Source organism: Terrapene carolina, unplaced genomic scaffold, assembly GCF_002925995.2.
Source record: "Terrapene carolina triunguis isolate 2854851 unplaced genomic scaffold, T_m_triunguis-2.0 Scaffold130, whole genome shotgun sequence".
Lineage (NCBI taxonomy): Eukaryota > Metazoa > Chordata > Testudines > Emydidae > Terrapene > Terrapene triunguis.
In genome coordinates, this window is record NW_020664481.1 from 36,695,078 (window position 1) to 36,720,290 (window position 25,213).

At 42.2% G+C, this 25,213-nt stretch overlaps 1 protein-coding gene across 1 annotated transcript in view; it reads right to left on the reverse strand.

Moving 5' to 3' along the window:
• LOC112120321 (neural-cadherin-like) overlaps positions 1 to 25,213 on the reverse strand; it is an 81,774-nt gene that overhangs the window by 35,652 nt on the left and 20,909 nt on the right. Inside the window, exons 7-17 of the mRNA XM_029911790.1 lie at positions 24,186 to 24,358; positions 23,011 to 23,179; positions 21,972 to 22,142; positions 19,846 to 20,018; positions 11,844 to 12,011; positions 10,866 to 11,115; positions 10,620 to 10,747; positions 5,892 to 6,078; positions 5,018 to 5,161; positions 2,457 to 2,740; positions 378 to 1,992 (exon numbers count right to left, since the gene is read on the reverse strand). Of these exons, the coding sequence (XP_029767650.1) occupies positions 378 to 1,992; positions 2,457 to 2,740; positions 5,018 to 5,161; positions 5,892 to 6,078; positions 10,620 to 10,747; positions 10,866 to 11,115; positions 11,844 to 12,011; positions 19,846 to 20,018; positions 21,972 to 22,142; positions 23,011 to 23,179; positions 24,186 to 24,358 (3,462 nt within the window). The remainder of the gene's footprint in view (positions 1 to 377; positions 1,993 to 2,456; positions 2,741 to 5,017; positions 5,162 to 5,891; positions 6,079 to 10,619; positions 10,748 to 10,865; positions 11,116 to 11,843; positions 12,012 to 19,845; positions 20,019 to 21,971; positions 22,143 to 23,010; positions 23,180 to 24,185; positions 24,359 to 25,213) is intronic.

Genomic DNA, 25,213 nt, shown 5'->3' on the forward strand with positions numbered 1-25,213 from the left:
GGAAAAAAATTCCCCCCCGAAATGAGTAAAAAGAGCAAAAAAATACTTTTAGTTCATTATTATTGTTTTTGTATAGACAAATACATACACATTTTTAAAAAACAAAAGAGAGATAATTACAAATATATAAATCTTCCTCAGTAGATGATGCTTTCCACATTATGACCCAGACCTTGCAAACAGATGCGCCAGCGTGGGCCCATACAGCCTGCAAAATCCCACTGACTCTGTATATCTGTTTGCAAAATTGTATGCTTAGTCTATAAATATACAAAATATAAAAGATACAATAGCAATAACTTAAAGCAAAAATTACTAATATCAAGTAAAATTTTAACTTTTCTATGCATCTGGCTCACTCTCTGTACACCACCTACCTCTGTGGGTATAGACAAAGATTTCCTTATGGCCAGCTTCATGGCTGTTATCATTTTCATCACCAATTGTTATGGTCAAGGTGTTTGTAGCACTTATAGATGGATTCCCACTATCTGTTATAATTATTGGCAGGTGGAACACCTTCTGCTTTTCTCTGTCAAAGGACCTCAGTGCAGTAATGGTTGCTGTGTTATTTCTGTTGTCAGTAAGAGAAAAATCCAAAGAATTCTGATAATCAGGTGGCAGCAAAAATGTTAACGGTGGCCCATTTTCACCACTGTCTGGATCCACAGCATACAGCAGCTTTGATGTATGGTTCATATACACCACCTGAGGTCCCAAAACATTTTCCCAAACAATGGGCAAATATGATGCCTCAAACCTTGGCTCATTGTCGTTAATATCTAGCAAGTTAATCAGGACTGTAACACTTCCAGTTTGGGCAGGAGTCCCTTGATCTGAAGCCTGTATGATTAAATTGTATTGCTGAATGACTTCACGATCCAGTGTACTTGCAACAGTCACATGACCATCTGGGTCAACTGCAAACTGTCTGATAGGATCTGAATCTGATTTAATAAAATAGATAATGTCCCCGTTCAAACCAGAATCCTCATCGGTGGCTCTCACTGTGGTGACTGTAGTACCCACAGGTATGTTCTCAAAGAAAGGGTTAGTATGGATAAACTGGGAATTGAAAACTGGGCTGTGGTCATTACAATCTTCAACTTCAATCAAGCAGGTTGCAACACTGGAAAAATCAAGGTCTTCTGCTTTAATCGTAAGGTTAAACCACCTTTCATGAGGTTTCTCATAATCCAGTTTCTTTTTCAATCTGATAGTTGCACGTTGACCTTCTTTGTTACTTTCAATGTAAAACTTCTGATCTGGATCTCCGCCAATAATGCTGAATGTTAAGTGAGCATTTTCCCCAGTGTCTGCATCTGTAGCCGACATTTCCAGAACTTCTGAGTTGACTGCACTGTTTTCAGGAATCACTGCCTGCCAGACCTCCTGAGTGAATTCAGGTATATGATCATTGACATCTGCAATCCAGATAGTGGCAGTGCCAGTTCCTGTCAACCCTCCCCCATCCCTGGCCTCAACAGTAAGGAAATATTTATCAGTCTTCTCTCTATCCAGCATTCCCCCTGCTACATGTATTGTGCCACTATTGGGGTTGATATTAAAGAAGTCTGTACCAAATCCAGTTTTTACATTGTCAGTTATCCTATATGTCAAAATTGCATTCAGACCTACATTCAGATCATCTAAATCCACAGCTGTCATTTCCATGACCAAAGTGTCTGCAGGAGAATTTTCAAAAACACTCCCATTGCAGTCATCAGGCATGCAGGTAAATATGGGAGCATTGTCATTTATATCCCACACATTAATAATTACATCAGCAAATCCAGTAAGTCCTTCTCCTCCCTCATCAGTAGCCAACACAACAAATCTCCACAGTGCTCGCTCTTCCCGATCAAGCATCTTCTGTGAGTAAATGCTGCCTGTGTTCTCATCTATTGTAAAGACATCAATTGCACCATGTCCATGCAGAGAATATCTCAAATCGCCTTCATCCATGCTGCTATCAGGATCATTTGCTACAACCTACAAAGGTTTTGCAAACAAATACATCATGTTAATGACCGAATATGCAATTCCTGAATTATATCCTATCTGCTAGCTACTACATCCTATCATAGATGGATAGATATAGACACTTCACACTATAGCAGTATAATTATCTATGTTTTCTTTTGTATTTTTATAGTAATAATTGACCTACAGAATATAAAAAAAGCTAGTAGATTACAATGCTAATTATTTGGCATAAGTGATAGTTCTTAGGGTTACAAAGATAAGCCCTGCTTGTTCAATATTAATGCCACAATCATTTTCTTCACCAAAAAAAAAAAAACAACAACAACAAAAAAACCCACCCTGCATGCTTCTCTCTCCACTGATGAAATACATTTTCTTCACAAAACTGGATTTCACTGACATATTACAACAACAATACTGGACTATTCTTCTATTGAAATATCACGAACATCTGGAACTCCATATAGTACCTGAAGTATAAAGATGGGTAATCCATCCAGTTCTTCAATCACACTTCCATAGTATTCACTGATAGAGAAAACTGGAGCCTCATCATTTTTATTCACAACATTGATTATGATAATTGCATAATCTTCCCATTTACCATCAGAGGCCAACAAGTGAAGTTCATACATTTTCGCTTCTTCATAATCCAGTGGCTGAGCAATAAAGATGGCTCCTGTTTCTGGTTCAACATCAAGTACTCCACCAGTGTTTCCAGCTGTGATCTGGTACCTTAATTTAGCATTTGCTCCTGCCAATCCCCAAAGAATATTAAATAAGATATGTATAATTTGAGGGCATTGAAATATACATTTACTTTGTACCTCTTCTACTAGATTATTAAATGTGTTCTATATTAATCACACCAATCAATTCTTATCCTGATTAAAATCCACCCACAAAGTCCTGTCTCATTGTCAAAACAGTTTCTAGTGCTTTACTATTACAGGAGAGTCAGTGTATAGTACTGTAGTTAGGTGGTCTTTTAAAATGCATAGCCAAGTAAGAATATTTACAAGCATTTTTCTATTTCCAGGTCCCAATAAGTCTAATATCTATAATAAGTTTCCATGGAACAAAAAGTCTCTTGAATGAATGCCAGTGGACTAAATTTTGCCCTCACTTAGTACCCCATGTTGGAAGGCCAGTAGGACTGACCAAGTGTACAACTCATGGAAACTATAGTAAATGGTAACCTGCTTATAACAATAAATTAGCATTATAAAATTATAGAAATATCTCATGAAGTAGTTCTTATTCCAAACTCAGCTTCACAGATCCACAGATTTTAAGGCCAGAAGGGACGACTGTGATCATTCAGGCTGACCTCCTACATAACACAGGCTATAGAATTTCAGACGCAATAGGGGCTCTTGGATTAGTCCAAATAAAGCTTTTTACCTTTTCATTCTGGTTCCCCCCTTCTTGCCTCCAATGTTACTGTCACTCTTCTCCCTCCCCACTTCACACCTGCAATTTCAATTATTTAACTTGGCTGAGAGGCCAGAGACAAAGGGCCAGATCTGTAGTCCTCCCAAGGCAGCTTCTCCAACACCACAAAGCAGACTTAAACTCAACATACATGGCCAGCTAAGGAGTTTCCCTTGTGTCGGGGAATCATCCAGTGGCATAGGTACAGCGTAGCTAGTTTTGCCCTTGCTCCTTTGCAGCTCCTAGTATAGGTGAATGTGGCTAGTGCGCCCATGCACTTCAGAGACCTCCTACTGCCAGAACAGAACCCTTGGGGCTGTTAAAACTAGTGCAACTTGGATTAGCCTGAAGCTGGTCTAAATTTCTCTTTTGGACTCCAATTTTAGAAAGCACTTAAGCATGTGCTAAAATTCATCCTTGTTCAGGAGATCAGTTGCTCAACTTCAGGCAGTTTCTTCCATGGGATTTAAGTACCTGCTTAACTGAATTCCTGAATAGGGATATTTTTCTGAAATTGGGATTAAGGACAGAAACAGTGCCCAGCAGCATAACGAACAGCGATCCAGAAAGGTAGCTGCAAACCACCTTTACAGCCCTCTTCAGATTTTGACTGCCAAATGGCCAGTCCTAAAAATCTGGCCTCATATCAATACCTTTCCATCAGTCAATCAAGTAAAATCACAGTACAGCTAAGCAATAAAACTAAGCCTACTGAAATAACCTACTGGCGATAGCCATATTAATAGCTGTACTTATTTCTCACACAATCCCCCAAACTGATAAAAATTATACTATTCCAGCCTGTGTCGAGTCCTACTAAACTTCTGTTCTTTCCTTTGCACCAGCAAACAACTCCTCTCCTTCTGCTAATAAAGCACAGACACTAAGAGCCATCCCATTCACCACCTGCCACACAGAAAGTCATGCCCACAGCAAACAGAATCTACACTGGAGGTCAGAGGAATACTGCATTTATTCTAATTTAGTAGTCAATAGGATGGGGGGTTTCCTAACAGAGGGCAATACACAAAGTATATACACGAAAAGGGTCTGATTATGTGACAAATTTGCTTGTCTCTACAATAATTGTTTCAGAACTCTTGACTGTTCATGATGATCGATCCCTACATTGCTTTGTCTCCAAACCATTTATAAAGTCCAATTTCATGTAAGACAACACTATTCCTCAGTGTGCCAAATAAGGGACAATACAACATATATACCGTCAATACAAAAAGAGAATACATTAATTTCATTGAGATTCAATCTCAATCGTTCTAGTTAACTGGGAAAATATTTTTATCACCACCTTTCTTTTAAAAAAGGGTATGATCTATACCAAATTTGTATATGCTGGCACAGAAGTTATTCACCATCATCCCATGTTAATGTATTGCCTCACATAATAGAGTTATTTAGCTTATGCCTCACAGCCCCATGATGAAGTAATGTTCATGCCCTGTCAGTTTAGACATAAAGAAGTTTTAAAATGTAGAGACAGACATTTTTCCTCCTAACACCACTAAATATGTCTTAGTGTGCTGAAATTAACTCATTAATATTTTAGATGCAGCTATGGGGAATTCCAATACTTTACCTTCATCTTCATCATTAGCACTGACTGTAATGACAGTAGAACCCACATCCTGGTCTTCATCCACATTAACTTCATAGACACTCTGAGTGAAGACAGGTTTGTTATCATTCACGTCGCTGATAAAAATGCGCACATAGGCTGTGTCTAGAGAGACAAGAAACAAGAGATTAAAATACTCAGCTGTGCCACTTCTGTCAGCTACAATTCCTTAAACTGTCTAGCTGCACATTAAATGAAGACGAATATGCAGACAATACAGAAACAAACCCTTAGGGTTATGGACAATTTATATACCAACATTACTCAAAAGCACTTGGATATCAAACGTATGTCACATCCAATTTGTTTAAAGAGATAACGTGAATAATTGATACCTAATATGGCAATTGTACAGTTTTAAGTCATAACTTTTTGTCCTGAAGCCACAAAAGCCCAGTTTTAACTCTTTGTTTAAACACAACCAATGTGAGTTCTTTTAAAGTCTTGAGCTTTTCTGTTCAGCATTTCGTTACTGGCCCAAACTGAGTGCAATGCAGCATGCAATGCTTTGAGAAGCCTCTCCATTACCCAGACTAGGCTTGTATCCTATGTTAAAGTAGTAGGTGTGGTTTTGCTAGTTAGGAATTACTCTCTAAAATCCATCAACTCTAAGGTGATAATTTTCTTTTAGTTTCAGAACTGAAAACTTGCCTGGTCATCATATTAGATATTCCTTCCAGTTCTGAGACAACAGACACAGAGAGAAACAACAACAAAACCCTTTTACAAGTGAGCTTGGACAAAAATAAATTACAATTTAAACTTAATTAAAGGGTTTTCTTTTATAGGAAGAGAGCTAAAAAAATCACACTTGATACACTGGTTCATTTCTTACCAGAGTTTGGCCGCCCACGTTTTCCAGGTCGAGCAGATTCAAAGCCATCTATCGACTTTACTTCCAAGAGATATGACCCCTTATTCTCTCTGTCAAATACTGAGGTACTGTATATGGAGCCTGTCTGTGAGTCTAAGCGAAAACATGTATAGTCCCCACTACGGTCATGTAACAGAAAGTAAGTGATCTGAAAGGTTAAAAAGAAGATGATTATGCCATACTTTCATTTTGTTGGATAGCTCACAAGTGAACAATTATTCAAGAAAGAACAAATGGTCTTGTAGATAAAGCAGTTGGCCAGGACTCAAGACATCTGGGTACAATTCCCAATTCTGTGACAGACTCCCTGTGTAATCATGAGCAAATCACTTAACTTCCTTGTGCCCATAAGTAAAATGGAGATAATCATACTTATTTTCTCTCATCCTTTATCTGTCTTGTCTATCTAAATTGGAAGTTCTTTGGTGCAGGTATTGTCTCTTACTACAGATTTGTAAAGTGCTTACTACAATGAGCCCCAATCTCAACTGGAGCCTCTAGATGCTACTTTAACACAAAATAAAATAAATAAATAAAAACTAGCAAAAGCATAAGCACATTTGAACTTTAAGAACATATTACAAATTATGGGCCAAATTCTAATATGCATTATACGCATGGGTGGGTCTGACTGACTGGTGTGCACCCAAGGGCAACATTTGTCTGTAAGGACAAGCCAAAATTTTCAGAAGTGACTACTGATTTTTGGATGCTTTATTTCTTGGATGCTCAATTTGAGACACTATATAGACGCCTGATTTTCACAGAGTGAATGCTCAACACTTTGTGAAAATCAGGCACCTTTCAGGCATCTCACATTGAGCATGTGGTTCAGACAGAGGCATCCCTTAGGGGAGGATCTATTAATGGAGAGTCTCTATGTCCTAGTAAAGAGGAGAGAATGGAAGATGATAAAATACAGGTAGGATCTGATGAGAAACTGTCAAATGAAAAAGAGTCCCATTCAATTACATCATGTAATGGCAGACAGCTAAAAAGTGACAAGTTTTTTAAAGTGCTTATATACAAATGCTAGAAGTCTAAATAATAAGATGGGTGAACTAAAGTGCCTTGTATTAAATGAGGATATTGATATAATAGGCATCACAGGAACTTGGTGGAATGAGGATAATCCACGGGACACAGTAATACCACGGAACAAAATGTATCGGAAAGACAGAACAAATCGTGCTGCTGGGGGAGTGGCACTATATGTGAAAGAAAGCGTAGAATCAAATGAAGTAAAAATCTTCAATGAAACAAACTGTACCATAGAATCTCTATAGATAGTAATTCCATGCTCTAATAATAAAAATATAGCAGTAGGGATATCCAGTATTACCGACCACCTGACCAGAATGCTGAGAGTGACTGTGAAATGCTCAGGGAGATTAGAGAGGCTATAAAAATAAAAAATTCAATAATAATGGGGATAGTTGAAATCCCTACTGCTATATTTTTATTATTGACTGGGTGCATGTCACCTCAGGATGGGATGCAGAAATAAACTTTTTTGACACCTTAAATGACCTGGAACCCACAAGAGGAGAGGCAATTCTTTAGTCCTAAGTGCAGCACAGGATCTGGTCCAAGAAGTGAGTATAGCTGGACCACTTGGTAATAGTGACCATAATATAATTAAATTTAACATCCCTGTGCCAGGGAAAACACCACAGCAGCCCAACACTGTAGTATTTAATTTCAGAAAGGGGAACTACACAAAAATGAGGTGGTTAGTTAAACAGAAATTAAAAGGTACGGTGCCAAAAGTGAAATCCCTGCAAGCTGAATGGAAACTTTTTAAAGACACCATAATAGAGGCTCAACTTAAATGTATATGCCCAAATTAAAAAACATAGTAAGATAACAAAAAAAGTGCCACCATGGCTAAAGAACAGAGTAAAAGAAGCAGTGAGAGGCAAAAAGGTATCCTTTAAAAAGTGGAAGTTAAATCATAGTGAGGAAAATAGAAAGGAGTATAAACTCTGGCAAATGAACTGTAAAAATATAAGTAGGAAGGCCAAAAAAGAATTTGAAGAACAGTTAGCCAAAGACTCAAAGTAATAGCAAATATTTTTTAAAATACATCAGAAGCAGGAAACCTACTAAAGAACCAGTGGGGCCACTGGATGATCAAGATGCTAAAGGAGCACTCAAGGACGATAAGGCCATTGCAGAGAAACTAAATGAATTCTTTGCATCGGTCTTCACGGCTGAGGATGTGAGGGAAATTCCTAAATCTGAGCCATTCTTTTTAGCTGACAAATCTAAGGAACTGTCCCAGATTGAGGTGTCATTAGAGGACAAATTGATAAACTAAACAGTAATAAGTCACCAGTAATAAGTCAGGACCAGATATTATTCACCCAGAGTTCTGAAGAAACTCCAATGTGAAATTGCAGAACTACTAACTGTAGTTTGTAACCTATCATTTAAATCAGCTTCTGTACCAAATGACTGGAGGATAGCTAATGTGACACCAATTTTTAAAAAGGGCTCCAGAGGTGATCCTGGCAATTACAGGCTGGTAAACCTGACTTCAGTACGAGGCAAACTGGTTGAAACTATAGTAAAAAACAAAATGGTCAGACACAAAGATGAACATAATTTGTTGGGGAAGAGTCAACATGTTTTTTGTAAAGGGAAATCATGCCTCACCAATCTACTAGAATTCTTTGAGGGGGTCAACAAGCATGTGGACAAGGGGGATTCAGGGGATATACTGTACTTAGATTTTCAGAAAGCCTTTGACAAGGTCCCTCACCAAAGGCTCTTAAGCAAAGTAAGCTGTCATGAGATAAGAGGGAAGGTCCTCTTATGGACTGGTAACTGGTTAAAAGATAGGAAACAACGGGTAGGAATAAATGGTCAGTTTTCAAAATGGAGAGGGGTAAATAGTGGTGTCCCCCCGGGGTCTGTATTGGGGCCAGTCCTATTCAACATATTCATAAATGATCTGGAAAAAGGGGTAAACAATGAGGTGGCAAAATTTGCAGATGATACAAAACTACTCAAGATAGTTAAGTCCCACGCAGACTGTGAAGAGCTACAAAAGGATCCACAAAACTGGGTGACGGGGCAACAAAATAGCAGATGATATTCAATGTTGATAAATGCAAAATAATGCACATTGGAAAACATAATCATAAAAAAAAGAACATAAAAACATAATGGCCATACTAGATCAGACCAAAGGTCCATCTAGCTCAGTATCTGTCTTCCGACAGTGCCCAACACCAGATGCTTCAGGGGGAATAAACAGGGCAATTATCGAGTGATTCATCCCACCTCATCCAGTGCCAGCTTCTGGCAGACAGAGCATGGGGCTGCATCCCTGACCATCTTGGCTAATAGCCATAGATGGACCTATCCTCAATTAACTTAACTAATTCTTTTTTGAACCCACTTATACTTTTAGCCTTCACACCATCCACTGACAAAGAGTTCCACAGGTTGACTGTGCATTGTGTGAAGAAGTACTTCCTTATGTTTGTTTTAAACCTGGTGCCTATTAATTTCATTGGCTGACCCCTGGTTCAAGACCACAGGGGAAGATCCTTAGTTGCTGTAAATTGTTTTAGCTCCATTGACTTCAGTGGAGCTGCAATAACTTACACTACAGCTGAGGATCTAGGCTTTTAACATTGTTCCATAGCATGGTCCTAGAATTGACCTATCCTGTCCACATTAACAAAAAACATTCTAGAACAGGGGTGGGATGTACATATAAAATGATGGGGTCTAAATTAGCTGTTACCACTCAAGAAAGAAATCGTGGAGTCATTGTGGATAGTTCCCTGAAAACATCCACTCAATGTGCAGCGGCACTCAAAAAAGCAAACAGAATGTTGGGAATCATTAAGAAAGGGATAGATAATAAGACAGAAAATATCATATTTCCTCTATATAAATCCATGGTACACCCACATCTTGAATGCTGCGTACAGATGTAGTCGCCTCATCTCAAAAAAGATATATTGGAACTGGAAAAGGTTTAGAAAAGGGCAACAAAAATTATTAGAAGTATGGAATGGCTTCCATATGAGGAGCGATTAATAAGACTGGGACTTTTCAGCTTGGAAAAGAGACAACTAAGGGGGGATATGATAGAGGTCTATAAAATCATGACTGGTGTGGAGAAAGTAAATAAGGAAGTGTTATTTACTCCTTCTCATAACACAAGAACTAAGGGTTACCAAATGAAATTAATAGGCAGCAGGTTTAAAACAAACAAAGGAAGTATTTTTTAACATAATGCACAGTCAACCTGTGGAATTCCTTGCCAGAGGAAGTTGTGAAGGCCAAGACTATAACAGGATTCAAAAAAGAACTAGAGAAGTTCATGGAGGATAGGTTGATCAATGGCTATTAGCCAGGAGGGCAGGGATGGTGTCCCTAGCCTCTGTTTGCCAGAAGCTGGGAATGGGCGACAGGGGATGAATCACTTGATGATTACCTGTTCTGTTCATTCCTTCTGGGGCACCTGGCATCTGAAGACAGGATACTGGGCTAGATGCACCTTTAGTCTGACCCAGTATGGCCGTTCTTATGTAGAAATCGAGGGGGCCCAAAATTATTAGGGACTTTTGAAAATCTTTGCCATCGACAGCTTTCTTAATCCCTAATAGGAAGACAAATACTGTTCTGAGAGTTGTGGTATAATCTAGGACTCTTCAACTCTCTGCTTACCTCACCATTCTGACCCAGGTCTAGGTCGGTGGCAGAGACTTGGAGAACAAATGTCCCAATATCAGCTCCCTCTGTTACTGAGGCTTCATATATTGACGAAGTAAAGAAAGGGACATTGTCATTGACATCTAAAATATTCAAAAAGAAGAGCTCATTATTTATAATTAAATGTATGTGAGAATCATAAAACTTTTAATAAGTCTTTTGGCTAATGTACTACAGTGTTATTGTTACCATGTTACACACCTGTTATATTGACATGGACAGTAGTGAACGCTGCCAGAGGCACTGCAGCAACATTCTGGGCCCGAACCTTCAGCACAAAGCTCTTTGTTGTTTCATAATCTAATGGCTCAGCTACTAGGATTGAAGCAGAACCATCCTCTCTGTTTGGAGTCAGATAGAAACGAATTGGCATGTTGGTCTCTGGAACAAGTCCATCTTCTAGATTATAGGTCACACGAGGGTCACCCATGGGAGAAGTTGCTTTAATTGTCTGTGCAGTTGAAAATGTTCAAATAATCAGTTTTGCAGGGACAGAATCTTTTTTAATAGAAGTTATTTATGTGCAGCCCCCTTCCCAAATTCTTCAAAACTCTGTAAAAATCTAATCTTGTTCAATGTATCTCTGTATTATCAGGCAGGTCAGTTTCAATCAAAGATTACCACTCACCACAGATTAGGATATATATAAAAAAAATCAGGGCAGGGGTGGGGGGTAATAGGCGCCTGTATAAGACAAAGCCCTATAAAATCGGGACATCTGGTCTCTTTTTATATATAACATATTTTACAAATTATTTGACAAAGTTGTGTTAGTTTCTGGTTCTGTGCAACCAAACAGAATGAGGCCATCAATATAAGAATATACATTGTCGGCCCTATAATCCTATTAGATAAAAATAAAAATAAAAATTTTAAAAGCAATTAAGAAAGTCATGATGAGACAGAATCCCATATTTAAAGAAACATTTAAATAGGAGTTTTTATTTACTAATACTAAGCTAAGTTCTGTTCTCACATCTGTCCAAATCTACTCAAGTCAAGTGGAGGTTGCACAGATATAAATGACAGCAAGGACTGGCTCATTATTTTAAACATTCTCAGAAATTAAAGTGACAGCAGATCAGTAGATGTTTCACTCTTTAGGAATATAAAAACTATTAACAATTTTTAACCAAAGATGCATTTCCTGGTATTGCACAATCTATAAAAACAACTTACCACAATGTGTGTATCTCGTGTGGTATTCTCTGGAATGACAACTTCATAACTGTCTCTTTCCCACTGTGGGGGCTGATTTTTTGCACTAGTAATTGTTACAGCCAGCTCAACCTTACTGCTCCTGTTTCCTCCATCTATGGCAATAATCTCTTGAGTTGTAAATGACCTCTGAGTGAAAAAAATACATTATTTCATTACTGGGTTTTCTGATCACGGTTTGAATTTGTTAATTATTTCCCCTTCAAAAAAAGACAGTTACCTTTTCCGTAACTGGTGGTCTTCGAGATGTGTTGCTCATGTCTATTTCAAAATAGGTGTGCGTGCTTGCCACGTGCACTGGTGTCAGTAGATTTTCCCCTAGCAGTACCCGTAGGGGAGCGCCCCTAGCAACTCCTAGAGTGGCACCTCCATGGCGCAGTATAAGGGGTGCTGCGCACTCCCCCGACCCTCAGTTCCTGCTTGCCGGACAACTCGGAAGAAGGGCGGCATATGGAATAGACATGAGCAACACATCTTGAAGAACACCAGTTACGGAAAAGGTAACTGTCTTTTCTTCTTTGAGTGATTGCTCATGTGTATTCCACAATAGGTGATTCCAAGCTATATCTGTTGGAGGTGAGTAGGAGTTCACAAATTCTCGGGACAGAGCACAGCCCTGCCGAACCCGGTGTCCCTGTTTGGGAGACAATGGCATAGTGCAAGGTGAATGTGTGAACTGAAGACCATGTGGCAGCCCTGCAGATGTTCTGAATGGGGACATGGGCTAAAAAGGCAGAAGACGAGGCTTGCGCCCTAGTCGAGTATGCCCTTAAAATCGGTGGCAGAGGGATTCCCGCCAGGTCATAACAGGTACCGATGCACGAGGTGATCCAGTTGGAGAGCCGCTGGGTGGAGATCAGCTGACCCCTCATGCGTTAGGCTGAGGAGATGAACAGCTGTGAAGACTTCCTGAACGGCTTAGTCCGTTCCAGGTAAAAGGCCAGATCCCGTCTCACATCCAGCGTGTGGAGGTGGCGCTCCTCACTGGATGCATGGGGTTTGGGGCAGAGGACCGGCAAGAAAATGTCCTGACCCATGTGGTAGGCAGAGACCACCTTCGGGAGGAACGAAGGATGTGGGTGTAGCTGGACTTTATCCTTACTGAACACCGTGTAGAGGGGCTCGGAGGTCAGGGCCCTGAGTTCCGAGACCCGTCTAGCTGACGTGATCGCCACCAGGAAGGCTACCTTCCATGAGAGGTGCAACCAGGAGCATGTAGCTAGCGACTCAAACGGGGGACCCGTCAGCCGGGCCAGCACCAATTTCAGGTCCCACTGCGGGACTGGGGGCCTAATGTATGGGAAGAGACGATCCAACCCCTTAAGGAATCGTCCAGTCATGTCATGGCATGGCATTGGAGAATACCGTGTGCCCCTGTACCAGCGGGTGGAAGGCCGATATGGCCACCAAGTGCACCTTGACGGACAAGGACGCCAGACCCTGGGCTCTAAGATGAAGGAGGTAATCCAAAATGAGCTGGATCGGGGGAGCCACGGGGGAAAAGCCCCACTCAGCCGCCCATTGGGAAAACCAAGACCACTTTGCCAAGTAGACTTGGCGCATGGCGGGTCGCCTGCTTTCCAAGAGGATGCGCTGAACCCCTTCCGAGCGCGTCCTTTCCTCCCGGCCTAACCATTGAGCAGCCACACCGTGAGGTGGAGTGCCGCTAGGTTGGGGTGGAGGAGGTGGCCCTGATCCTGGGAGAGCAGGTCGGGTGGGATGGTAATGGTCATGGCGGAGTGACCTCCAGGCTCGTGAGGGTCCCATACCAATGCTGCCTAGGCCACGCCGGGGCAATCAGAAGGACCCAGATCCTGTCCGTCTTTATCTTTTCCAGGACTTTGCCGATCAGCAGGAACAGGGGGAAGGCATAGAGAAACTGGCCTGACCAGGACAGGAGGAAGGCATCAGAGATAGCGCCCCGTCCCAGCACCCCCCTGGAGCACAACTGGGGACATCGACGGTTCTGCCGAGTCGCGAACAGGTCCACCTGGGGAGTTCCCCATTCTTGGAAAAGTCTGTGCATCACCTCTGGGAGAAGAGACCACTCGTGCTGAGAGGAGAAGTCCCTGGACCGCCCTGAGCTCATTGACGCTTATGTGGAGGGCCAGGTCCTGTGCAGACCACAGACCTTGGGTCTGAACATCTCCCACATGGGCTCCCCACCCCAGGTCCGATGCGTCGGACACCAGTTCCATTGACAGGGGCCTGCCTCTGAACAGGACCCCGCGGAGCATGTTCCCCGGGGAGGACCACCATTGTAGGGAAGCCATCGCCGGCTCAGGCACAATGAGGACCTTGTCCATCCTGTCTCTGGCCTGGGAGAACACCGAGGCTAACCAGAGCTGGAGGGGCCTCATCCTGAGTCTGGCGTGGTGAACCACGTATGTGCACATCGACATGAGACCCAAGGGCTGTTGTCACTGGAAACTTGTGACTGTGTCGATGAGCCCTTTCAGGGTCTCAAACCTGTCCGGTGGGAGGGAAGCTCTGGCCGATGTGGCGTCCAGGACTGCCCCGATAAACTCTATGCATTGGACCGGGACTAATGTGGACTTGGTGTCATTTACCAACAGGCCCAGGATGGTGCACGTGGACAGGAGCGCCACATGATCCCACACCTGCGACCGGGAGCTGCCCTTGACCAGCCAGTCGTCCAGATAGGGGAAGATCTGGACCCCACAGTGCCTGAGGTAGGACATACACTTTGTAAATTCCCTGGGGGCAGTGGACAGGCCAAACGGGAGGACCATAAATTGGTAGTGTTCCTGTCCAACCGTGAAACGGAGAAAGCGCCTGTGCCCCTCGAATATATGGATGTGGAAGTACGCGTCCTGCAGATCGAGAGTGGCGTACCAGTCCCCAGGATCCAGAGAGGGAATGATGGAGTCCAGGGAGACCATGCAGAACTTGAGCTTCACCATGTACTGGTTCAGGTCTTGTAGGTCCAGGATGGGCCTGAGCCCCCCTTTGGCTTTCAGGATAAGGAAATAGCGGGAGTAATACCCTTGCGTTTGAACTCCACTGGCACCACTTCCACGCTCCTAGGCCAAGGAGCCACCCCACCTCCTGCTCGAGCAGAGCCTTGTGAGAGGGGTCCCCCAGGAGGGACGGGGGCAGAGGGTGGTTGGGCAGGGTAGAGGTAAACTGGAAGGTATAGCCCCGGGAGATGGTGCTGAGGACCCATCGGTCCGAGGTCAGCCACAACCACTCCGGGAGAAAAAGCACACAACCGGTTGGAGAAGGGAAGCTTTATTGTGGGTGGATCCCTGATGTGAACTGGTAGGTCGCCCCCGGGCCTCCCATCAAAACTGCCATTTCCCTGCCTGTTTGCCCTTGGAGGACCCAGGCTGGGGGGCAGGCCGAGACTGCCTCTGCGGGTGTTTTGTATAGTCCCACAACTTTTTATAAGGGGGCTGGTATTTAGAGTGGGTGGCCTGGGTGGGAGCCTACTGTGGCTTAAACTTAGGTCTAGCCGGAGCCGGAACATAGAAGCCAAGAGTCTTAAGCGTAGTGCGGGAGTCTTTCAGGCCATGCAGTTTTATGTCCGTCTGTTCTGCAAACAGAGCTTTGCCGTCAAACGGGAGGTCCTGCAAGGAGTTCTGCGCCTCACTGAACAGCCCAGACAGCAGGAGCCACGACGCCTTTGTCATGGACACCGCAGAGGCCATGGACCGTGCGGCCATGTCCACCGCATCCGATGCTGCCTGTAGGGTTGCCCTAGCAGTCGCTGTACCCTCCTCCACTAGAGCTTTGAACTCCTTCCTGTCTCGCTCCTGGAGGGAGTCCTCGAACTTGGGCAGAAAGCACCACAGATTGAACTCATACCAGCCCAGGAGAGCCTGATGGTTCGCCACCCGTAACTGGAAGCTTGAGGATGAATAAATTTTTCTCCCAAATGAATCCAACCTCCTTGAGTCTTTATTTTTCGGAGTAGGGGCTGGTTGGCCCTGCCACTCCCTGTGGTTGACCGACTCGACCACCAGGGAGTTAAGGGGAGGGTGGGTATATAGGTATTCATGTCCCTTGGCGGGCACAAAATACTTGCATTCTGCTCTCTTAGAGATGGGGGGCAATGAGGCTGGGGTTTGCCACAAGACATTTGAAATTTTTGCCACCCCTTCATGGAGTGGAAAGGTCACCCTGCCCGGTACCGAGGCGGACAGGACATTAAAAAGGGAATCCAAGGGCTCCTCCACCTCCTATGCCTGAAGGTTGAGGTTTGCTGCCACCCTTTTCAATAGTTCCTGGTGGGCTTTAGAGTCCTCCTGCAGGACTGAGGGAGGAGAGGCCGTAATCACCTCATCGGGGAGGGCGCGGAGGCAGGCGTGATACTTTGCATATCCACCAGCACCGGAGGATCCACCACCTGGTCACTCTCTAGGCATGGTGCCGAAGATGCACGTCCCACCAACTCCTTCCTCGGAGGCTGGGAGAGGGAGGCAGACAACCATGCGGAGGCTCCGGCCCCCGAGCGAGCAGGCTGTTCGGCCTGACCCATCGATGGACGACTACAAAGGGAGGCTGGGCTGACATACGACCCGGACCGGTAGGAGCGGCAGCGCCGGGAGCCGTGCCGACCACGAGCCCATGATCCCGACGTGGAGGAACGGTACCTCTGGTAGCAGCCGCACTGCGATCAGCTCCGGCGGGTGGATCCGCAACGGCGAGGTGCCAGCGATCGACACCTGGGGCAGTGGGAGCGGTGTCGTGGCGGGGTCCTGGAGCAAGACGACGAATGTGAACGGAGTCGACATTCATGTTGCAACTGGCTACGATAGCCCCTCTGGGACGAGGACCTTCAGTGGCGTCTACTTCGGTCCCATCGGTGTCTGCTCCTCGATGCAGAGCGGTGCCTGGAGTCCCTGTCAGTCGGAACCAAGCCAGACAACCTGGTGGGGGTCGACGGTGACCTGCATGGACTATGCACGGGATGGTTGCTGAGTGGCGAATGGCGTCAGGAACATTCCTTCAACCGTGACTGGTACCAAGTCGGGGGCGACTGAGGAGATCCCAGCGACGGCTTGTCTCTGGACCGCGGGGCCAACATTGGCAGTGCTCCTGGTACCGGCATGGACTTAACGTCCTGGGCCGCTTGCAGGGCCTCTGGCGTGGAGGGCATCCGGACATCTGGGGAAGCCTGCTCCAAATGGGCCGGGCTACGCAGCTCGACCTGAGTTGGAGGCCTAGAGGCCAATGGGGATCGAGGACTGCCCATCATGGGTCTAGCCTCTCCCCCAGTCTTGCTTCAGTGCCGCAGCGGAGAAGGCCTCTTCTTAGCCTTCTTGGCATGCCCTGCGGACGGGGAGCAGTGCCGACTGGTAGATCGCACTGGGGGGTCACCACGCACCAACACCGCGATACCCGGTGCCAACTCGGAGCGGCATGCCGGAGGCGGGGTTAACACCGACTCCATCAGGATGGCCCGGAGCCTAATGTCTCTCTCTCTCTCGGTCCGAGGCTTGAACAACTTGCAAATATTGCAGCGATCGCTGAGATGGGTTTCACGCAAACAGCGTAAACAGTCCGCATACGGATCACTCACTGGCATTGGTCACCTACAAGTGTCGCACGACTTAAAACCTGGGGTGTGGGGCATGCCCCGGCCCGGGTGCACTAAACTAAACTAACTACAGGTACTGCTACACTGAACGAACAAGAGTTCTGGGGACGAACTGCAGCAAAGCTGGAGCACAGCACTTCCGAAGAACCTTCACGGGTGGCAAGAAGGAACTGAGGGTGGCGGGAGAGCACAGCGCCCCTTATACCACACCATGGAGGCGCCATTCTAGGGGTTGCTAGGGGCACTCCCTTACGGGTACTGCTAGGGGAAAAACTTCCAACACCGGTGCATGTGGCGAACATGCACACCTATTGTGGAATACACATGAGCAATCACTTGAAGAATGTAAACCTTAGAAAGCTTAGTATGACAGTCTAAGACTCATTAAACAATGCACCTTTTAAAAAAATTGTTTCTTTGCAGAAAACAACATACAAGTACATGGTATGCACACAGTACCTGTATAGTTAATGCACTTTAGCGTGTACATGCACAAAACCATACATACTGAGTATATACTTTTACACACACGTTTGTGTGTATGTGAACATTTGTGAAGCTATTATCCACATCTTTTTCCATCTACAACCCACCAGACATCACACTGAGGCATAATGCACCAGTGTGGCTCCCCATTTCTATCATCTTCCACTGATGCACAGTAAGAGTCCTCTTTTGACATAAGCATAGAGCTATTGCTGTTGTGGTTATCAGAACCCATTCATTCAAGAGAAAGGCCATATCCTCAGCTGTTGTAAATCAATGTAGCTATGCTGATTTACATCCTGTGAGAATCTGGTCCTCTGGAGTCTTCATCAAACCACTACTTTCCCCCTCCTTTGAGTTCTGCTGTGACTATAAACTATACACCTGAACTACTTCACCTGGAAAGTAAAAATTCATTTCTAGCCATTAAAACTATCTTAGTTACTTTCAAAAACTACTAAAGATGTCAGACTATTATAACAATTTACATTAAAAAAAACTAATTTGAGGCAGGAGTCCTACTGATAGTTACTACTGAGTAGGACATAATTGTCATCTTGCTATGCATATTAGCATAGAACTATGTGAATTGAACAGACAGTCAAAACATCTAAGGATAAACTATGGGTTCTCTAGCACAGGTATGCTTTGCAGAACAGGAGCCCTTCCCCATCCCAGCTCACCAATTTGTGGGATAGCCCTAATTTGGCTGCAGACACTGGGGAGTGCAAGGAGGTCCATTAGCTCAGCTGGTAGCAATAATGGCTCCAGGAGGGGCATCTCTAAGTGAGGTGATGTTAGAACCAAGACACAGAACTCCACATATGCCACCAGATCAGCGATGCCACTCAGGTGCTGCACCGTCTCCCCACTGCCCAGAGCATTACCGCCTCAGAGAGGGATAATTTGGCCCACAGAGTGCATACTAAATAAAGATACTACTGTTAGTAGTCATTGGGTAGTATTGTATCTTGATAGTACCCTGGTAAGAAACTAGAGTCAAAGGGCAGCAATGATTTAATTAATGTAATAATCCCCTACTGTACATTAGAAAAAGCTCAGCCATGTAATTCCAAGTTGTGCTGTACAATTTGATACAATTAATTTTTTTTCCCAAAAGAAAAGCTTAAACATTATCAAGAAAAGGTTCTCCTTTAATGTTCATTTCACAGTGGTGTAAATTCAGCTCCCACTAAGACACGGGACCCAGATGCAAGAAGGTGGGAAAGTTCTGCTGCTTGCCCCAGCTAATTGCTTGGCATGTTTTATAAGCATGTGTCCTAAGAAATCTCTGGTGTTCCTGTGAGGCACCCCTAGCCTATGCAGCTCTGCTATTGAGACCTGTGGGGCACTCAGAAACAATAAGAAAATAAAATAAATGAAATGTACCTGCATCCAAATTCTGTGTGCCAGTCTCACAACCATTACATTTAAAAGAAATAGCCAATAGTTTCAAACTTAGGCATCTAAAGCTAGGCATCTAAACCCTCTTTTCTTTTCTTTTTTTGCTTTGACAGGAGTTAGGGCATTTTATTTAGGTGCTTAAACATGGGTAAAGTACCAAATTTTAGGCATCCAGGTTTGAAAATTGTGTCCACAGTGCTTTCATCTTCCAGATGAAATATCCATGAGAGACAACTGAGTATGTACTGCAGAGTGTATAAGGCACATTACAGTAGGGGGTTCACAACAGCAAACGAACTTCAGACCCCTTGGATGCGTGAGCAAAGAAGAGGAAAGGCACAGGCACCTCTCCTACAAATTTGTAGCTCCGTATAGAAGGCAGGTACAATTTTATCATTCCTGTTCTCTAAATTGGGAGGGTGAGGGTGGAGGTGGGGACATGGCCTTGACCCTGTCAATTCCCACCAGTCTGCAGAGCTAGCCAGGCTCAGAGGGAAGTGTGCACTGTACCTGAGGTATGGGTTGGCTGACATACACCCAACCTGTGCTAGGATTCACTTGGAAATATGCTGGTTCTTCATTTGCTATGGAGAACATTATGGCAGCATTTGAACCATAATCATCATCATGGGCTGCAACACGAAGAAAACTAGTCCCAACTTTTGTGTCTTCTCTCAGGAAATCTGGCAGAAGGAAAGTAGATTTGAAACTAACCTTTAACTCACTGGAGCAATATGAGCAATTCTTTAAGAAACATTAATACTTAAGGAAAAACAAATGAGAGTTACAGTTTATCCACTTTGTAGCTATACCATAGGAATCAAATTGGGTGTTTTGAAGAGCTGCTATCGATTGTGGGGAAATCAAATTATCAAAATTGATAATGGGGAGAAACAACAATTAAGTACATGGAATTGTTAACTAATTGTTTCTCATGCGACTAGTTAAGAGAACACCAAATCAAAAGAATTATTGATGATTGCTATTCATGAGACTAGACTTAGGGGAACAATTAGTAAACTATTTAACTGTTGTTTCGCCCAGTTATTAACTTTGATAATTTGGTTTGTTTTCTTTAATAATTTTAAAAATACACGACACTGAGAACTCCTTTCCTTCCCCACAAAAGGAAGAGCTGGGGATCACATTTTAACTTGTGCTACCAAATATGGCGGGAACACTATTCTTCTGAGATACTCAGTCAATTTTCTTTAAAACCTTCCTAAACTTTTTTTTTATTGTGATTGAATACATACTATGTATGAATGAATGATACTGTACATATATTTAAATGGTATTGTAATTTACTGTATGAAACCAGAAAAAAAACATTATGGACTAAATTTTCAAAGTGACCGCCTAAATTTGCAAATAAAAACTGCATTTGAATTGTCAAACAGGCAGAAAGACAATTAACTCAAAACCCTGTGAGCACAAGAGGATCGGCCAAACTAAAAATCCATGAAAATCCAGAGTTGAGTCTGAAACCTGTTGTGTCTTTATTTTCCAGCATAAAAAGGGAAGTGCCACATAATTCCCATTAATCTTAATGAGAGTTTTATATATATATATATATATTAGTTGGCGAGAAAAGACCCCAATAATATAGTACTGTGGGTAAAATCAAGCATTGTTTGAAAAACCTGCAACACTCAGCAAAGTGGTGGATCAGAGATATAGTTTCAGACATACCTCCAAATGTCTTTGCTTTGTGAGTTTAATTCAGTATTTAATATCTAATAATTACAAAATGCTTAAATCTGATAGACTGAAGCATTATCTTATAATTATGGCTTTAGATGATTTTTAAAATATGCATTATTTATTCAATAGACCACAACATTATGATCTATTGATTCAATAGACTAAAACATAAGCAATATTTGGAGATCTTCTCCACAGGTACATAGAATCTCCTTTATTGCACTGACAATTACGCATGCATAATTGCATAGATTTTTGACTTTATATTTTGTAAATTTTCATGCCAATCTGTAGTATGTATCTTATGCTAAAATGGATATGAATTTTTTATAAAGTTATTGAAAATGCTCCTGCACATATACGGTAGCCAGTTTTCAATCAAACTGACAATTTAATCACTAATTAGACGCAAAATGTCTTTTTCCCAAAAAACTTATTTTTTTTTAATAAATTTAGATCCATGAACAAAATGAACAACAAAAATTAAAAATCCTAAGGAAACTTAAATGGATGAAACTCAAATGGTAAAAATGAAGCATGCTACCAAAACATGTTAGCTGGAAAACAACATGAAGTAATAGTAAGGTCTAACCTTGCAAACACTTATGCACATTATTAACTTTACAGACCTGAGTAGTCTATAGACGCTTGGACTACACAGCTGAATAGAGTTACTGATACATGTATGCGTTTGCAGGATTTTGCCACATAACAATACTCAAGAAGGACTCTGGGTCAAGATTGTGTCTGATACCACCATGTGCACTGTATAATGTTAAATGCACCGGTCTGACTGTAGTTGCACAGTAATTTTGCCAATAATACATAAGAGTAGGTGTGGGGGAGGGGCAGGGAAACCAAAACAAAAATCTTAGACATCAGGTAAGCTCACACTCAGGGTACTGAAACTCTATCCAATGACTCTCAATTACATTCATAGCGGGTGTTTTCAAATCTAGGATCATTGTCATTTTGGTCCAGGATGACAACATTTATCTGACAGATTCCAATGAGAGGTTCTGCAGCCTGGTCTGTTGCAGTCACAGTAATAGGATATTCCCTTTGGTTTTCTCGATCAAATCTCTGAAGAGTTGTCAAGACTCCTGAAAACAGATTAAAGAGTTTTAATACTATGTATTTTACTAAAGACTTTTTTTTTCTTTGAAGCCATTTGGAACTCTCTTTTTCTTTTTGACTGTCAAGTGATAGAAAAGAACATTTTGAGCTACAATGTAATGGGCTAAAAATTCATCAGTGAATTGGTGTAAATTGCATGTTGAATTACAGACCCCAATCCTGCAAAGTCTTAAGAACTTCAGTAGCACTACTCATTTACCTAAGTTTGCACACCTAAATCTTTGCGAGATCGGGGCCCTAATTTAGAAAATGGATGTAAGCACCAAGACAATTCTGAATGGGAGGAATTGTGCAAAAGGAATCCAGTTTTTAAGTGTTTGCAGAATCTGGCACATTTTGTATGTTTTGCACCCCTGGAATCCCAACCTGGATTTACATGCTGGAAAATGTGAATTTGCTAAGTATGTTTTCTGCTACAAAATACTGAAAATTGGTGGAGGGGTTATTTCTAGAATGTCTGTTCTTTGAAGGAGACTTTTGAAACCATCTTTCATATTTTATAAATGGATTTTCAGATAATGCACATTTTTAAAAAATTTAAATCTATTTACGAATTAAAAATAAACAAACATATCACACTGAAGAAGTACTTCTATACTTCGAAGAAAACAATTTCTAGTTAAGTTCAGAAGAGTTATCGAAGTAAAAGCAGAGGAAGATTTGTTTACACTATATTTATATTTTATTTCAATATAACAAATGGCTTGAGTCTCATGTTACTCAAACCAGTGTCATACTGGTGTAACTACACTGACTTCAACAGAGTTACTCTTCATTTACACTAGTGTAAATCAGATCAGACTGTAGGCCAAAAGGTTCTGAGATTTGTTTTACCTGTATCAGGATGAATACTAAACGATGGTAAGGCACCATCTCTATGCATTATGCCATATTTCACTCTACCATTGGCTCCTTCATCAGCATCAGTTGCCTCAACCTGCAGTACAAATGTTCCTGAAGGCTGGTTCTCCAACACAGAAGCATGTTCCCGATAATATTGACACTAGGGAAAATACTCAAACATTTTACATGCCATTTTACTTAAATTAACATAAATAAACTATTCAGACATTCTGAGATATGCACATTTATTGTTCCTGAATATATCTTGAATAATCCATAACTTCACTTTTTACTTTGTTATTTTTAAGCTATATGGAGATGCTTAGTGGCCCTATTTCTTGCAAGCAAGCAAAATATTTAGACAAAGTTGCTGCTGTCGCATATACTTCTAATTTTAAGTGTCTTTATCTCTGATAATTAATGCCTTATATAGAATCTGCTGCAATTTTAATGCAATGCAGTGTCAATTTAAAAAAAAAAAAAAAAAGCTTTCAGTACAAGATTGCTTTGCCAAGAATAGGTGAAGACTAACTGCACCTGATCCTTAATGACCACAGGAAAAATAGCTGACAATGCAAAATATGCAATGATGTCCACCCATATATCTGAGCGCAGGACCAAGCTCATAATGTTTTAGCAAAGAAAACTTTAAAGTTAATCAGCATTCCTGAAAAAGCAATGTCAATTTATACTGCAGTCTCTTATATGAACAAAACGTCTACATTAAATTCTTTAATATTCAGTATTTAATAGAGATATTAAAGGATGTAACAATAGATATAACACGTGAATTAATACTGAAATAAAATACATAAATACTCAATTAAAAATACATTTTAAGATAAAATCTTTTCAATCTCTGTCCTTCAACATAAATCTAGACTCAAATTCCCAATCAATTAAGGAAGAAGTCTGCATACTTTATAGAAGCATATTTGATTATTATAGCAAGTCTACTGTACATAAGATATTACCTATCTGAGCTGAAGATAAGGCTTGTGGCATATAAACAACTATTCATTTTACATACAGGACAATTTTTGTTTAGTAAAAGTTTAGGAATTGTGCCTGCAACTCTTCACATACAACATACTGAACCCACTAAACCCTTATTCACTAAACCCTTATCATTTGAAGTTATAACACATATGACCTAATGTATTTACCTTCTGAAATATAGGTTTGTTATTGTTGACATCATCAATTCCCACGATAACCAGTGCTGTACTAGTGAGAGAGTGAGGCCCACCAGAAGCATTATCATCAGTAGCTGTGACATTAAGTATGTACTCTGTCCCCTGAAGCTTAGGAAGTGGGCTCGAGCGAAGTCGAATTAAGCCTGGAAGATCAGTGACAATAGATTTTGTTTGTCTTTCTTGTTTTTCACCGATTTGAGAATTATTATTCCCCCACCACTAGCGCCTGATTTACACACAAAGTGTCACTGATTTAACTAAAGGTGTGATTTTAAACCAATTTAGTTAAACAGGTGCAACTACATCTACACACATTCTTAATCTAATTTAATATCATCCATGCGAGGGGCTTGATCCAAACCCATTGACATCAACAGAAAGACTCTCATTGACTTAAATGGATTTGGACCATCGGGGGTGGAAGTGGGGGTGAGGTTATACCAATTTACCTAAATCAATTTCTAAATTGTAATTTTAAACTTTAAACTGTAATTGCGAGTCTCCTAACTCTGGGTAGAGGGATAGTGAAGGTTTTTTTCCCAAGAGTGAAATTATTTCTGCCAGTGAAACCCAGAAGTCTAAGCCAGCTTCCATATTCAAATCCCCCAATTAATAATAGAATAACCTACTGCTGTGTCTAAGGCGCCTGCAAATACCTACAGGCTAGGTCTGTCTGTTTTGCAACCAGATAGCAGTACTGTACCTTAGGGCAAATCCTAAAGCCACTTCCAGCCCAGGTAGCTAGGCCAGGCACTGGGTAGATATGCAGTAGGAAGAGGAATCCTGACCCCAAAAGGCCACAGAGCATCTGTGGAGCCACTCCATGGAGGCTGGTCCAGTAGAATGTCTGGAATAGCGTCTGTGGGCCCTTATACACCCCTCACAAACAAGGCAGGGAGAACCAGAGGAGCTGCCCCCCATATTCTGACACACAGATACCCTATTATACAGTGAGATTGCTGGGGCTGCACTGCAGCTGCGGAGGCTGGGGCAGGATT